At 37.8% G+C, this 15,483-nt stretch overlaps 1 protein-coding gene across 1 annotated transcript; it reads right to left on the reverse strand.

The window, feature by feature from the left end:
• Positions 1–166: 166 nt before the first annotated feature.
• LOC140314740 (transmembrane protease serine 5-like) lies at positions 167–9,114 on the reverse strand. The gene is made up of 14 exons (XM_072393099.1): positions 9,077–9,114; positions 6,808–6,943; positions 5,922–6,060; positions 5,532–5,612; positions 4,337–4,450; positions 3,832–3,967; positions 3,486–3,599; positions 3,335–3,378; positions 2,990–3,152; positions 2,663–2,847; positions 2,362–2,460; positions 2,096–2,238; positions 1,834–1,986; positions 167–323 (listed from the first exon to the last, which is right to left on the reverse strand). Exons 1-14 carry the CDS (start codon positions 9,112–9,114, stop codon positions 315–317), a joined length of 1,554 nt encoding a protein of 517 aa, XP_072249200.1. The 3' UTR covers positions 167–314.
• Positions 9,115–15,483: the final 6,369 nt, after the last annotated feature.

The following is a 15,483-nucleotide window of genomic DNA, read 5'->3' on the forward strand; positions in this document are numbered from 1 at the left end:
TTTAAAATCATGTCAAATGACTGTCACAATAAAACTAGCTTGGCTAAATGTTGTCAGTTGCTATAGAAACTACATAAAACATGACGTCTCCACCTTGCGGCGAAAACTTCAGCTGCAGCTCAATAATTACACAACAAGCTGTTCAGAGGCATAATTTTTACTCGATACATGGAAAAATAACATAAAAAGATATTTTGATATTACCACTCTTATATATACGTTATATAAATGACATTCAAAGTATAAATACAATATAAATAGCTTTTAAATGTCTCCGTTTTATCACCAGCATCCTCTTCTTGTTTCTTTAGCCATCAGTAATTCTGCAAAGAGAAAGTAATCATACATCGCTGTACATTTTATTTAGATTAAACCGTGCAATTTCTGTCTTCTTTGTGTTACTGACAAAAAATTATTGATAATTGTAAGGTATGTCTTCTTTTCATACAACTTCAAAACGCTTTATGAAAAGAGGGGCTTTCATTTCCTTTATGTTTGAAAATGAAAGGTACACAAAAGAAAGATGACACTTGTCATAGTGATATGCTGTTGATTAATCTTATCATTGATGCATGTTTGTTTGATTCTCAATAAACACCATTAATGCTGACCACAGAGGTGCTAATTTGAACCTTTTGTACGTATCCAATATAAAACGTGGTTAATAAGGTGATGATTATGTGGTCCAGGGAATAAGATCCACCAACTTCCCACTGGACATTATTCCATCTCATATACTTAAACAGGTTTTTAGCACAGTGGGTCCAAGTGTCCTCATATTTATCAATAATTGCCTCAGCTCAGGGTCTGTTCCAATAGTATTCAAGCATGCTGTGGTCAGACCTTGCCTAAAAAAAAAACAACCTCAAGCCTAAAATTCTGTCAAATTTCAGACCTGTGTCCAATTTATCATTTTTGTCGAAAGTTTTAGAAAAAGTTGTTTTCCTCCATCTAAAAATGTTGTTAAAAATCTGGGAGTGAAATTTGACTCCATTCTTAAATTTAACCCACAAATTAATGCAGTAGTGAAAGCAAGCTTCTTTCAGCTTCGCCTCCTTGCATAAGTTTCTGAGCCGCTGTGACCTGGAAACAGCTATCCATGCCTTTATTAGCTCAAGGTTAGATTACTGCAATATATTGTACATTGGACTTAGCCAAACATCTCTCCACCGCCTACAACTGGTACAAAATGCTGCTGCCAGGCTCCTAACTAACACACGTAAACATGACCACATCACACCTGTACTTTGCTCCCTCCACCGGCTACCTGTAAAATTTAGGATCCAGTTTAAACCTTTATTTGTTTTCAATGCAGTTAATGGTCTTGTACCCCCCTACATAAGTGAAACCCTGAGGCTCCACCAATCTGGCAGAGCTCTCTCCTCTGCTGGTCAACATCTACTGGAGGTTCCCCGGTGCAGGTGTAAGCAGTGGAGTGACCGATCTTTTGCAGTGGCAGGTCCAAAATTTTGGAATACTCTGCCCTCTGATTTACGTAGCACCACTGAGCACCTCAGTTCAAAGCCAAATTAAAAACATATTTAAACTTGCTTTTCACTGAAGCTGTGGCTCACCTTTTTGTTGTTCTCTTGTCTTATATGAAATCTATTTTAAAACTATTTCTGGAATTGTGAAGCACTTTGGTCAATCTCTGATTGTTGTAAGGTGCTATATAAATAAATGTTGTTTGATTGATTATTCTAAAACCTCTTCCTTTTTAAAATATAGTGTACCTGTCAGAAACAGTTAGCAGAGTATACACTGTGGTTGATCGCTGTGCTTTACAGATATGTAGTAACTTCCAGCATGTCATTAAAAAAGAAATAAATCTACCTCAATTACATCATAGATCCAGCCCAAGAATTCAGACACTTTGGTGTAAACCCCAGGATGGTTTGGCTCAGCACAGCCTGTCCCCCAGCTGACGACCCCTACCAGCCTCCACACATTTTCATCTTGGCAAACCAGTGGACCCCCGCTGTCGCCCTGAAGGGGTAAACACAGAAACTCATCACCACAAGCAAAAACAAATCTCACAAGAGAGGATTAAGCTTTAATAGACTTCTGCAAAGTAGTTTACAAGGATGCATCTGACCTGACATGCATCCACTTTCCCCTCGGTGTATCCTGCGCATAGCATCTGTGAAGTGATCTCTCCATTGTACATGCAGGAGCTGTTGCATTTCTTTGTGCTTATTATAGGAACTGGCGCCTCTTTCAGGGTGTCAGGTGAGTGAACTGAGAGAGAAAAGATGCATTTATGGCTGCTCTGTCAATAACATTGTCACACTCTGTCACCATGTTTGAATTAGACTTGGCAGTGGTAAAATTTAGAGCAGTGCAGCAGCATCTTAGTCTTACCACCATCAGGCTGTGTGTATCCCCATCCAGAAATCCAGCACTGTGTACCACCTGGGATATCATAGTCATACTGAGGCAGGCAGATAGGCCTAATTGTATCTGGTTGAGGTGAAAAAGAGATTTTTTTTTTTCTTTCTTTTTAACACAACAAATCTGACAGGTTACAGAACAACTAATTTGAATTGAATTACTATTTCAAATCTTTTTTTTTTCTTTTTAATGTGATTTGGAAGACTTTCTTCTATGGCCGTCTCTTTTTTTATTTGGTGATATCTCAGTTCAAGCTGACTCAAAGACATACCTGAGAAGTTGAGTGGCGTTTGCAGTTTCATCAGGGCTATGTCGCTGTCGTGGCTCCTGTGGTTGTAGTTCTTGTTGTAGATGATTTTCTCCACTGCATATCCTGTGTGTTGAGAAATTTTAGCAGAGCTGCGGGTCACAATGCCTGCATAGACCACCCAGCTGGATATCTGAGGTAGCCTATAGCTGACATTTGAGAAAAGAAAACAGAGGGCGGGCATTGATAAAAGGGATGGTATTGCATTGAGCAGCTGTTAATGACTGATTGTTGTCCTTCGCAGCGACTGCAACCTCTGACCTATAATACTGTTAAGGTCAGGAGCCTTACTTGTGCACACAGTGGGCAGCTGTTACTATCCATTGACTGGTGATGATGGAGCCTCCGCAGTGGTGACGGTTGCTGTAGTAGAGGCTGACTTGCCAGGGCCACCTGCCCAGCGTGGCCTCAACTCCCCCTATTATCCTGGGCAGCTTTGCTCGTGTCCCACACTCTACATAGAAATTAATTTATTAAAAAAAGAGTTGAACTGGATTGGTCAAAAAGTACTGCAGAAAATGTTGTAATTAATTCTTCTCAGACTTGGAACATTTAACAAATATTGGATATGTACGTTACTAAAAGGCCTTGTGTTAGATGCAAAGTCACACTAAAAGTTAAGATTAATTTGCTCACCAAAACATTGCAAGGAGATAACCTTCTCTGTGACACAGCTCTTCCTAAATGAAAATAAATCGGTTTACTAATGGTGCATAATTAATGTGTTGGTAGCCACGATTTTCCATGCATCATTATGAATATCATGTCCTTAGACAAATTGCCTCACCTGAACTGCCACATATTTTCCAGACTGCTCTTGTGCTCAGAGGTGATTTGTATAAAGCCGTCAGTATAGTTTGGCCCGATATCTGTTAGATTCACTCCTTTATGCTTGGTTAGTCTGGTAAGAGAACATATGCAAATAGGTCATTAAAAGAAAAAAAACTATTAGGCTCATACACTGTGAAACATGATCATAAATTAAATATTGATGCATCATAAATAAGCCAAGCAACCCAAAGCAGTTCTAAAATTAAACCCAGTAAGATGGAATTCTGGCCTCAGTCTGTGTTCAGGGCTGAGCACTATAAGCTGAGGAGGTATGTGTGATCCTGCCAGGAGTGCAGACACACCTCAGATAACCCAGCTGTCGGCAGACTAGTTTTCCCAGCGAAGAGTTCCACCTTTCATAGCACACCGGGAGCCATGTCGGCAGCTTCTCCAGCTGTATCTCCAGGAGAGAGTTCTCTTGGCTGATTCTGTAAAACACTGAACCTGATTGATTGAAAATCCCTCCAGAGACAGGCTCTCAGTCAACACTAATGAGCAAACGTCTTCTACAAGTGGGCAATGACTTGGAAAAGCACAAATATCTATGCTAATGTAGTCAATACAAACAGGTCATTATATGGGATGTTTTCATGTCAGTCAATGGGAATCTCAAGTGTGAGCAAAGACTGCAAGAAGCAGCTGCTGATTATTCAGTTTGCTTTTATTAAACTTGAAATAATTTCAGTTCTGACCCATGATCCTGTGTAATGAATCAAATAACACCAAGATAAGCAGCCTTACATTTCTGACCCGATTGGTTGATGAAGCTGTCAGAAACAAACCCAGAGCAGAGGAAGGGTCACATACCTTTCCTTGGGTCCGTAATAGAGACATCCTCAGTCACATTGCAGAAAGATGTCTCCTTTGTATCCTCAAACCCTCCTGGAGTTTGGGAAGAGGATGGCCTCAGCAGAAGTTTGACTAAATGTAGATAAGGACATGGAGTAGTTAATAAGTCTATTAATCACCCAGTGAGACTAGCAAAAAAAAAAAGGTAAATGTTACCAGATAATATGAATCAGCACAAAGCATTCTGAACAGAACGCCTCTGGAGCAGTGGAATCTTACTTTACAAAGGACGGTGTAATTAAATTATTTCATATCAGGAAAGACAGACAATAAGATAAAAATCTAAGTAAAACAATATTTAGTATGATTTCTAAATTAGGTTTTGTCTGTTCCAAAATCTTCCCTCTAAACCTTAATTTGATTATGTGCTTCCATAAAGCTGCAGGACTTTAAGAGAAGTATGGCAAAAAAAGGGAAACTGCTCAAAGTCAAATAATATAATAATGCTTTGAAAATTATTAATATCCACATTTTATAGTCCATGGAACCCTAACATGAAAGATCCTTCTTTTTATATCCCATGTTGCAGTATCAGTTTTGCTTTTATGAGCTGCCAAGCACCAAATTACATTGAATCCTGTTAAATTTACTCTAATAAAGATAGGAATAATTAGTCATCTGAAGATTTAGACTCATTTAGATTCAAATAGTAGTGCCAGATGGATTAATTGGCTAGGCAACGAGATCAGCCCTCACAGGGTATTTGCAGTCACATGTATATTAACATGTCTGCAAATAAGTAATATAAAAAAAGTTCAGCATAGATATTCCAGAGATAAGGTGAATAATTAACACATTTCTTAGTTTGTCCAGCAGAGAGCACTGACAGCTCTATTTTTAACTTTAAAATAGAATAAATGTTGTATATTAAATTATCTTATGAAATGAGACTATCTTAATCATCTTTTAGTTTTGTACTAACAATCTGAATATATCACCCTAAATAATTTAGTTAAATTGATTACATCCCTGTATAAGATATTAAGTTATCAAATGCTAATATCAAACAGTATTGAACTTTCTTTAAATCAGTATTCCCCTAAGATTTTCCTGACGCCTGAGTAGTTCTGACGAGACCTTTTGCACATTTGTTTCCACTGCTTGGCTCCAGCTAAGCTCATTTAGTGATTCTTTCTCAGAGACATTGACTCACCTAGAAACCAGACACCTACAACTAAGCCTCCCAGGAGTCCGACCGCACACACCGCTGCCAGCAGCCTCACCAATCTGTGAGCTAAAGCAACAGTTAATACTGGAATTAATGCCTCTTGAACCCCAATGTGAGCTGGGAGGAATTGTCAAATTTCAGCTGTTGAATAAACCAGACAGTGTGCACACAGCAGTCAGAAATGATTAAGCTTTATTCTATACATGTGTGACACGAAGGTATTAGTAAGCAACTTTGCATGGTATCATTTTCATAAAGAAGCACTTCTGTACTTCTTGTCCCTGCACAGCAGACACTGATACGGTACAATTAAACAATATTGCTGCAGTAATGTGATGTCTGGTGCCCACTGTGTGGTGCTCCTCTGGAGCTTACCGTGAGTCGTGGAATGAATGCCCTTTAACCAGCCCTGGACGCCTTTGGTCCCTGAAACTCCTGTTTTTGTCTCTGAGTGAAAAGGATGACTGACAGCCACAGGGTTTTCAATCACTGATAATGTGTCTCCATTAAGACTCTATAAGAAATACAGTGTTCATATCAGATCTCATTTGCAACTATTTTCCATTTGACAAAGTTTTGGCAGCCATGCTGACCATCTGGTCTTGAACAACAGTAGACCTGTCGGGTTCTGTCCAATCTAATCAGGAGTTTTTGTATGCAGTCAGAGCTGTAAACATCTGTCTGTGTGTGTGTGTGTGTGTCATAGCTCTTCTTAGTGACTGAAGTATAATGAGCTTGTTGACACTTTGGTTTGTCTGCTTTGTGTCTCGTGCAGCACATTCTAATTTCAGGCCAAAGTCTGTTTATGTTTTCAGACTATCTTTATTTTCTGGTTTGTTTTGTTCATGGTGCCAACTCCCCAAGAAGCTACTGTTTCTACAAACAATATATGAAGAGCATTGCGGTAGTTAGAATAAAGCTCTCAATAAACGAAAGTTGATATTGATTGTTGATATAATAGATTTGATATTATACAATTACATTGCAAAATCCATCGAGACAAAAAACATCAAATCTGTAGCATTCCTGTGTCTTCAGTTTTGGCCTCGGAGCATGAGTTGAAATTCAGATCAGCTGCTGAATGTTGGACGTAAGAAAGCAACTAGTGTGATTCAGGTTTAATGTGAATACCATACGTGTGAAGAGGAGTTGTTTCTGTAAACTGAGTGTGAAAATGAATTTTAAAAAAAGGTGTTGATGTCAGGAGCAACAGAAACAGATGGAGCAAGGTGTCATGAATGTTTAGTCTCCCTGTTCTTACCATGTTTTCCTTGCGTACAATCCTGAGGAAAAGGCAGCGGTATCCGTGCTCATCTGTAGGCCTGCACTGGAGATATGGAGGTCTGTCCTGTTCGCAGTTGATGCACCATTTAACAGAATGCAACTCCGGATTTTCCCTTCACAAAGAGACAATGAGGTCAGCAGTGGTGTAGAGAATGAGGCTGTTGTTTGTCCAGGAGGTCATGGGACCTGTGGAGGCAAGCTGAACCAGGTCTTTGTAGGTGGGGGAGCATCTCCAGAGATGCCTCCAAGCTGACTATTGATAGGGCACGGGGGGGTTGCTAGGTAACACTTTTTACCTGAGCCAAGAGATTGTCTTTTTTTTTCACCTGAAACACGTTATTAACTGACAGTGTAGATTCTGAGAAAAGGTCATTATTGCAGATTGTTGAAAAGTCTCATATCATGTCAAACCCCGTCATTTGAAATCCAAAGCTATCGTCTCTCAGCACTCACAAATGAAATGAAGTCTGCTCAGTCTGACCGCTGACAGATGAGACTTTCCCTCCCTTTTTAACGACTCGCCATTGGACTGATTCCTTTTCCTCTTGCTTGAACTGTCCTCGTAGAAATATATTTTTTTGTTTTAATTGCTAATGTGAGTAGAGTCACTGCGAGCTGCTTTTGACTCTAAGAATAAAAGAAATATAATTAACAACTGAGATGAGGAGAATGTGTTTTTTTTTTTTTTTGAAAATGGTGATAAAATATCTTAAGCTCAGTCAGATAGGAGATCAAAGCCTGCCATCGCTTCATATCCTGGAAGATGTATTGAATTTTTGTTGAAAAGACAGTTAATTAGATCCTTGTTGCTAAAGGAACATTTGATTAGAGTTATTTATGTATGTCTCATGCATGGTGCGGGATGAGCCAGAGTCCAGATGAAGGCATAAACTGCCAGGAAAAATTATTCTTCCTCATCTGACTGTCAAGCCTGAATTCAAGAAATGACCCAGATTTATTTGGCTCATCTAACAGGTGTCGTGTGGAATTATTTGGAGATCAGAGTAACACAACAGTGTAAATTGCATGTGATGGAGCGACAGCTGAAAGTCACATCATCGGCGTGGTGAGGTTAATAATATTTGATGATGTTAGCATTGCGCTGAATTGTTTTCCTGCAGAGGCAAACAGAAGAGTGAGAAGAACATACAAGCTGCTGCCTGCTAATTTTCCCAAGAACTTGATGTCTCCCAAGTGAAAATGTCTCTTCTCGTGAAATTTGTTCTCTTGCAAAGCAAGCTGATTTCACAGAGATACATACATTCACTTTGTCTGCAATTTGGGATAAAGTCATTTTCATTCAGGGCTTTATACCTTTTGTAATAAACCATTTGCTTTGGCAAAGTATTTCAGATTAAGTTGCATATCATATCTTAATATATTTAAAGGTATTCTCTAGCATTTTGATTTATAGTTTCAGTCAACTGTATCTTCATTCTTAAACTGAGGATAAAACAGTCTGTTAAAGCAAGTAAATACAAAATCAATGCAGTTCAAAGGACTAACCTGAAATACAGAAGTAAAAGTTTGTGCAATACATTTCGTTAAAGTTAGAATAGAGACAACATGATGAAAACTGGAAAAATTGTGTATTCCTTTTGAAAACAATAATAAAAAAAAATTAAAGAATGGTGGAACATCCCAATGAGGCTGAGAAAAAACACATTAAGATCAAGATATTCTGCCACCTTCTCTGGGCCCGAGCTTATTTTAAATGTTCTGTGATGACATAGAAAACGGTCCAGACTAAACGGAAAAGGTTTTAAAAGGAACATATGCTGCAATCAATCTTTTTAATTTTAATTTTAATTTTTTAATTTTATTTTTGGCAAGATGATGCCAAACCATATTCTGTACATACTGTATTACAACACTAAAGATTAAACTCAAGATTCAATATGTTGTCTTAGTACAGTACAGTTTTTCTTATAGCTGACAGGTTTACTTCAAACTGTTATTACTGCCTGTTATTTAGCCAAGTAAAATTTGATAAAGTTAAATGAATTTTGACACTTTCAGTGGTGGGGTGTTTAGAGCTTTACGCTCAATTCAGCGGCTGCAGTTTGATGTGCCACTGCAGTAGTCGGTTAATCAATAACAACAGAGGATAAATGATTTTCATAACCAAGCAAACACACAAGCCAAATATTTCGTATTCTTAAATAACATTATTTGAATAAAACTTTTATGCATTTTGATTCGACTAACAATTTATAGATTTCAGATGAAGATTTTGTCAAATTTACCATCTGCTCTCAGCAGGGGTGAAGTGTTTTTCCTCCATTTCTACATCAGTCATTATAATGAGGGACAACTGCAAAACAAAATTGTGGCATGTCTTGACCAGACTTTGACTCATGTTCAGCTTTTGATCAGAAATGTAAATTTCAATGCCTCCAAAGTGACCACAACAGTAACGGCGGTCCCAGTGTGAACCACATTAATTTGTTCGTGTTTCAGTCTACGGCCCATCTGTGAAGAGGCTGGCTGCAGGCCAGTTTGGAATTGCATCTATCCCCTCCTATGTGGGGGGGTTGCTCAATCCCTGTTTAGTGTGCTTGGATTTGATCAGCCCTGCTCTAATATCAGCCATTAGTATGTGTGTCTTTGTGCTGTGTCAAAACCTTAGACATCAAATATGATCTTTTGGTGCCCACCTGGAACCCCCTCCCCCCGGGGATTGAGCAGAAGACAGAGAAACATTTTTGATGGTATTAACCTTGACTGCTTCTTGCCAAAGTCCAGCCCACTGATCCATTCAAAACTGAAGCACTCACATGTGGGCTGTCATGTGTTTTAATGCTGTTGGCTCAGCAGACTGAAGTATCGTTGGTTTAGTCTACAGCCACACACCTTCCATACGAGCTCAGATTTTGAGATGCGTTTAGAATCATTATCCATTTATCCTCTGTTAATCTTCCGCTGTTTATAAAACATGTAGTATGAAGTCTTCAATATAAGCTCAAAGCATCTACTCGCCCCTGTGCTGTTCAATTGGAAACATGTTGTTTTTATGAAGTTTTGCATCCCCCCTAAATACTATTTGCCCATTCTGGTTGAAAACTGGATTTGTCTCCAAAATGCACCAAGCTTGTTTGATGTTAATCTGAAACTTCCTACTACGATGAGGACAAATCTTTTTCTTTTGATTCCAACATGAAGGTAATCTTTATGAAAGTTTTGCTGCACAGTAGAACCACTTAAGAGTCTGCTGAATCCTGCTTAAGGTCATTTGTAGTAAAACGGGGGACTTGATTTGTCTTCCTATACATCTAACTAATCTGACTTTTCTTGGTCTTCCGGACCTTAAATTGATCTTTACCATTCCAGTTTACTTCTATTTCCTAATTAAATTACAAACTTAGGAAACACCTACCTGAAGCACTGCTTGTTATATCTTGCTTCTCTTTTTTGGGATCAATTATTCTAATTTTCAGAGTGCTAGGCAGCTGCTTGGCGGATGCCATGGCTGCTGATTGTTAGGTTAAGGTTTGTGTAGTCACAATGTTTAAATTAGCATGTTCTGACCTTTTCTAACAATGGTTGTGAACAAGACACAGCCCTAACAAGCTAATTAAGGTGTGAGACCTTGGAAAAAGTTATTTGAGTCTAAACCTTGATTTTTGCATCGTGAATCTTTTCCCTGGTGCTCCATTTCTTTCTCTCTCTCTCATGTTGTAGAAAACAAAAATAATTGTACTGTCACGACTGACTGTTGAAAAATATTTAATCTTTAATTTCATTTTTTTGTTTCATTGATTTGTTCATGAATTCATCCTGAAATTTGCTCAAACATTTAAATGCCATTGTAGTGTCTGTGCTGTATGAACAGATGATGAAGACCACTACCTTTGAAAAGAGGCAGACTCTTTCCCATTGATATTTTTACGAACTGATGTAAGTATTTCTATGTTCAATAAAAGGATAAACAGCCCTTACACAGCCTTAATAACAAAATTAGTTTTTGAAACAGTATATTTGACACTTCACAGAACGATGAGGATTCCTTTAGTTGTGAAGATGGGACTGATAAGATTTGATACCTCCCAGGTTCAAATGCTCGGTTTTCTGATCACCCAAAAATAAAATGCTTTAACATAGTTGGCTTATTTGATATATTTGAAGTCAGGCATTAAGACGATTGAACAATTGAGAAGAGTACGTCACTGAGCAAGAAGGGTAGAGAAAGCCTCTTCATTCTGGCTATCTCATCCCGAATGTAGCTGTCAAGGGGATGGGATCAATAACTGTGCCACATAAGAGAGCATTAAGAGCCCTTCTCTTAAAGTCTCTCAGCTGCAGACGGGTCCAAAACATCTTTTATCAAGAGGTGCTTCAGATTCACATGTTCAGAAACGACTGAATTATCTTTATGCTAGGGCACAGAATGTCTGTTATGTGTGGCGTTACTGTCATGACAAAATACTTTGTGAACACTGTAAACTGTAAAGATGTAGCACAGAGAGAGATCTCCATCACCAGGCACTGACACGAACTCTCTCATGCAGTCAGCTGTGGTCACATGCTGCCCTCTTGTGGTGGAGATGAACATCTACATTTAAAATCTGCTGAGGAAGCTTCGACCTTGTAGTTTGATTAAAGCTGTATTTGTTTTTTGTGAAGATTATCTAAAAGTTAAAGATCTATTTAGTACATTGAGTATTTTGTGTGCTACTGTCTGTTGGAGGTCACACCTGATGAAAAGTGGCCTGAAGAACACGTGTTGAACGTTTTGTGGCTTTTATTGTATTACTCTTTGACAGCAACTCTAATTTGGTTGCTTTGTTATGCGGCTAATTGTAATTACAGAACAGTGACTTTGTGACAGGACTTTAAGCGCTATAAATGGTATGTGTTTGTATCTCCATTGGAAGTGGCAGGATGAATAAATGGCTGTCATGTATGTGTTTGTATCTTGTCTTGTAGAGGCTAATGATGGTGAATGTGGTTAAGAGCAGAGATGCTCCCCACCAGATGGTGAGTAATGTGGTTTGCTTTAGCTGCCCACCATACTCTCTCTAATTAAACAGAGGAGATTGTATTAACACTGGCTCCCACTCAATCAGCTCCTCCACTGAGCGTGGCCTTGGACTGAAGACAGGGTTTCAGAGGTGATTGTCATTTTTCAGATTAAGACTTATACACTTTGTCTGGATTTATTTTAGAACCCGAGCAGATCTCTCACTCTTATTTTCTGAGTTCAGCTCTGTTGCTGGAGCTACCATAAAACTCTGTATGATAGACTCAGAAAACATTTCAAGTAATGAATTGATTACTGAAGAACAAAGAGTAATTAAACTGAGCAAGAAAATGATCAGACCATTCAACTATGTATAGATAAATCATCCAGACTGTGAATATCTTCAATAGATATAAACCATTTAAAAAAAATTTTTTTTGGAAAATATTTCATAGATAAGCCACAGTCTTTTGGGGTTTCATTGGACAGAGGAAACCAAATTAGAGATATTTGGGAATGCACTGCATTATGTGCTTATTGGGGACTAAAATAAACCTATAAGGAGAAAAATAGACTAGGTTTAAGGGGGCAGTCGTAGGGTCTTTTAGAAGGACAACAGTCAAAGGGAATTTCTTATGACATAAAGGAATGGTTGAAATAGAAAAGGTGGTTCAGTTTATTAATATAGCATTCATTTAGAATAAAAGTCATCCCAAGGAATGTTGGAATATGATTTGATAGACTTGGATTATATCTCTAATTCATTGTAACTGGTTATGATTATCATAAGAGATCACTTCAGTAGTTAAGAAGTTGGGTTTTTTCCAGTTGAGGAACATTTCCCAACTGAAATCCAATCTTTCTGGTAATGACTTGAGACTGTAATCCTAGCCTTAATCACCTTAAAGTTGGATTATTGTAACTGCCACTACTTGGGCAGCGGCCAGTCTCTTTTGTCCCGTCTGCAGCTGGTTCAGAATTCAGCAGCCAGCTGTGGATCAGTTTTCCACTGTCAATTAAATGTGCTCTCTGTCCTCTTCATGGATGTTCTTATGAGAACATTTAACCTTATTTGTTCTTGGCTTTAAATTGCATTTGACACTTTTAGTATTTAGTTTTCAGCTTTCATCTTTAAGGAACCCATTTTCATATTTTTACTTTGTGTTCTCTCTCTGTAGATATGCGTTTTCAAGTCTCTGCTTATTTCTTTGTTTTACTATTTTCATTGTGTGTTAATATTGTGTATAACACTTTATTCAACTAAGGCAAATTTAGTTTGATAAAATGAATAAATCCAAATTAGACCAGCGCATATGATCTAAATTAATAAAGATGTCTTGCTAAGGAAACCAACAGATCACACTGAATCTTCCCTTTAATTCAACCCTCCATCCTGAGCATACACGGGGCGACAGAATTTAGTTCATCAGGTTACAAAAGTCCTGAACATAATGGCAACTGTAGTTGGACATATATATTCTTACCTATGACGGATTTCTGTTAACATATTCTCATCAGTCCTCCTGAACTAGAAACTCAATTAGAGACATCGTCTCACTCCACACAACTCTCTGATCTTGAATAACAGCTATACTTTGTCTAAGAGGAGACCTTCATGGTTTTTTTGTGATTTGGATTAGAGAGGCATTTATTTTGTAAATTTGATAGATACTAGGATGAACTTTCTTCAGTACAAGAATTTGTATTTGAATATGATAAAAGGCATGCTATTCTATGATTTTGCTCCACAGATGTCCTCATGTTGCATGAATGATTTGGATTTTACTGTCTAAAAGGAATGTTGTATGAGCTGTGCTCAGTTGAAAAAAGAAGCATATATTCACAGATGGCCCTTGAGGTTATTCTCAGATATAGAACTAGACACCTGAGTATACTTATTCCATCAGAGCCTCATTGTAAGGTGAATAAAATGTATCCTTGTAATAAGCTCTGCAAAAGCTTTAATGTTGACTGTTTTAGACATGTTTTATGTTTTAATATTTTCAGTCACCCACTGTAGAATAAAATGATCATATTTTGGACATGATGTACAACATCTTTATTCTTTAATCTTCCTGAATGTATAAGTACTAAACCATCTTTTGGGCTTTTAAAAAAAACAAAAAACATATACAGCCTCCATTATATACCGTCTTATATATCCAGCCTCCATTTAGGCGTCTGTTGCTGGAAAAGAATTCATACCAAAAGAAGAGCTTTTAAGTAATGCACTAATTGTATTCCCACAAGATCAGCCACTGGTGTGAGCTACCCTGTCAAACTGTGTCCGACTGGGCTGCAGCATAACAAAAGTAATGCTTCAGGGTCACCTAAGCCAGCTATAACTACAATTGATGATTCCTGATATAATCCCATTGAAAACACATGAATGGCTGAAATCTGTCACTCTTGCTAACTGAATGCAACAATGACGGAAAGGTAAAAACCACTTGCATACCAGTGGAAGAGGTTCATGGATCATTGAAATCATTGTCATAGTGAAAACCTGAACGGATGTACATTGTACAAACTATAAACCCAAGGTATTTCTTAATTTCTCCTGTTAACTTGTTTTTATTTGTTAATTTGCATGAATTTACTGGTTGCATTGCAGGCCTGCAACGTATTACAAAAAAATTGCAAGGGGGGCAATTAAGGACTAGTGATGAGGTGTTGTCAACAGCTGATGGTAACCAAGATTTGGTACAAAACATGTATCTGTGAATTGGTACAAAACATGTATCCATGAAGGGTTGTTTGACAACAATTTTTCTCAAAAGGTTGGAGAGCATTTGCAAATTTATTCCGCTACAGTATATATCGTTATACAATTGAATGAATCTGGAGGAATTTTAGTGCTGAAAGGATAAGGATGCAAGTCTGTTTGACACCCATCTTTGAACCTTCAGAAAGCACTGTAAGAGCTGTCGTTTATCATTAGCTGATACAACCACATGGGCAACAGAATACATAGGGGGAAAATATGTTATACAGCCTACCACAGTAAAGAGATAGATTCACTAATACCACTTCAAACTTTGTGCAGAAAAGACACCCTATGTTAACCTTGTTCAGATGAAGCTGATTCCCTCCTTACCAAGGCATATTGGCATGGCAACTTATGCTGGAAACCTATCTTAATCCAGAGCAGATGATGTTTGAGACACAGTACTGGACTCCTGACCTATCATTTCCCGTGAAATGAATAGAAAATAAATAGATAAATAAGTGTTGCAGGAATAATTAGTCTCTTCTCTCTGTCCTTCTGAGTTAGAATCCTCTTCGACTGATTGTCACCATCATATATTTGAATTTTATCCTAAGAGACATCTCAGGGGAGAGAAATGCTTCTAAAACAAAGACTTGGTACTCTAAACCTCTCAAGTATGTGAAAGTAGCACATATTTTCTTCATCAATATTAGTAAACCATTAAAATGGTTTACTAATACTCCAGAAGGTTCAGGTGGTCTAATCCAAATTACTTCAAAACACATCTGTGTACGTTAACTTTCTAAGACATCAGCTACATTTTTTTTTTTAAAAAGCATTAATCAGCATGTAAAATGGCCAGCTTTGCATCTCAAAGCCTAAGACTACTAAATAAAAGAGTATAAATGCAACAAATTGATTTAATGAAGAACAAATGTAATTATCAGAGCTATTCATGCTCTAATAATGGGAAAGTGATATGG

Source organism: Leuresthes tenuis, unplaced genomic scaffold (assembly GCF_036924035.1).
Source record: "Leuresthes tenuis unplaced genomic scaffold, fLeuTen1.0.hap1 SCAF_9, whole genome shotgun sequence".
Classification (NCBI taxonomy): Eukaryota; Metazoa; Chordata; class Actinopteri; order Atheriniformes; family Atherinopsidae; genus Leuresthes; species Leuresthes tenuis.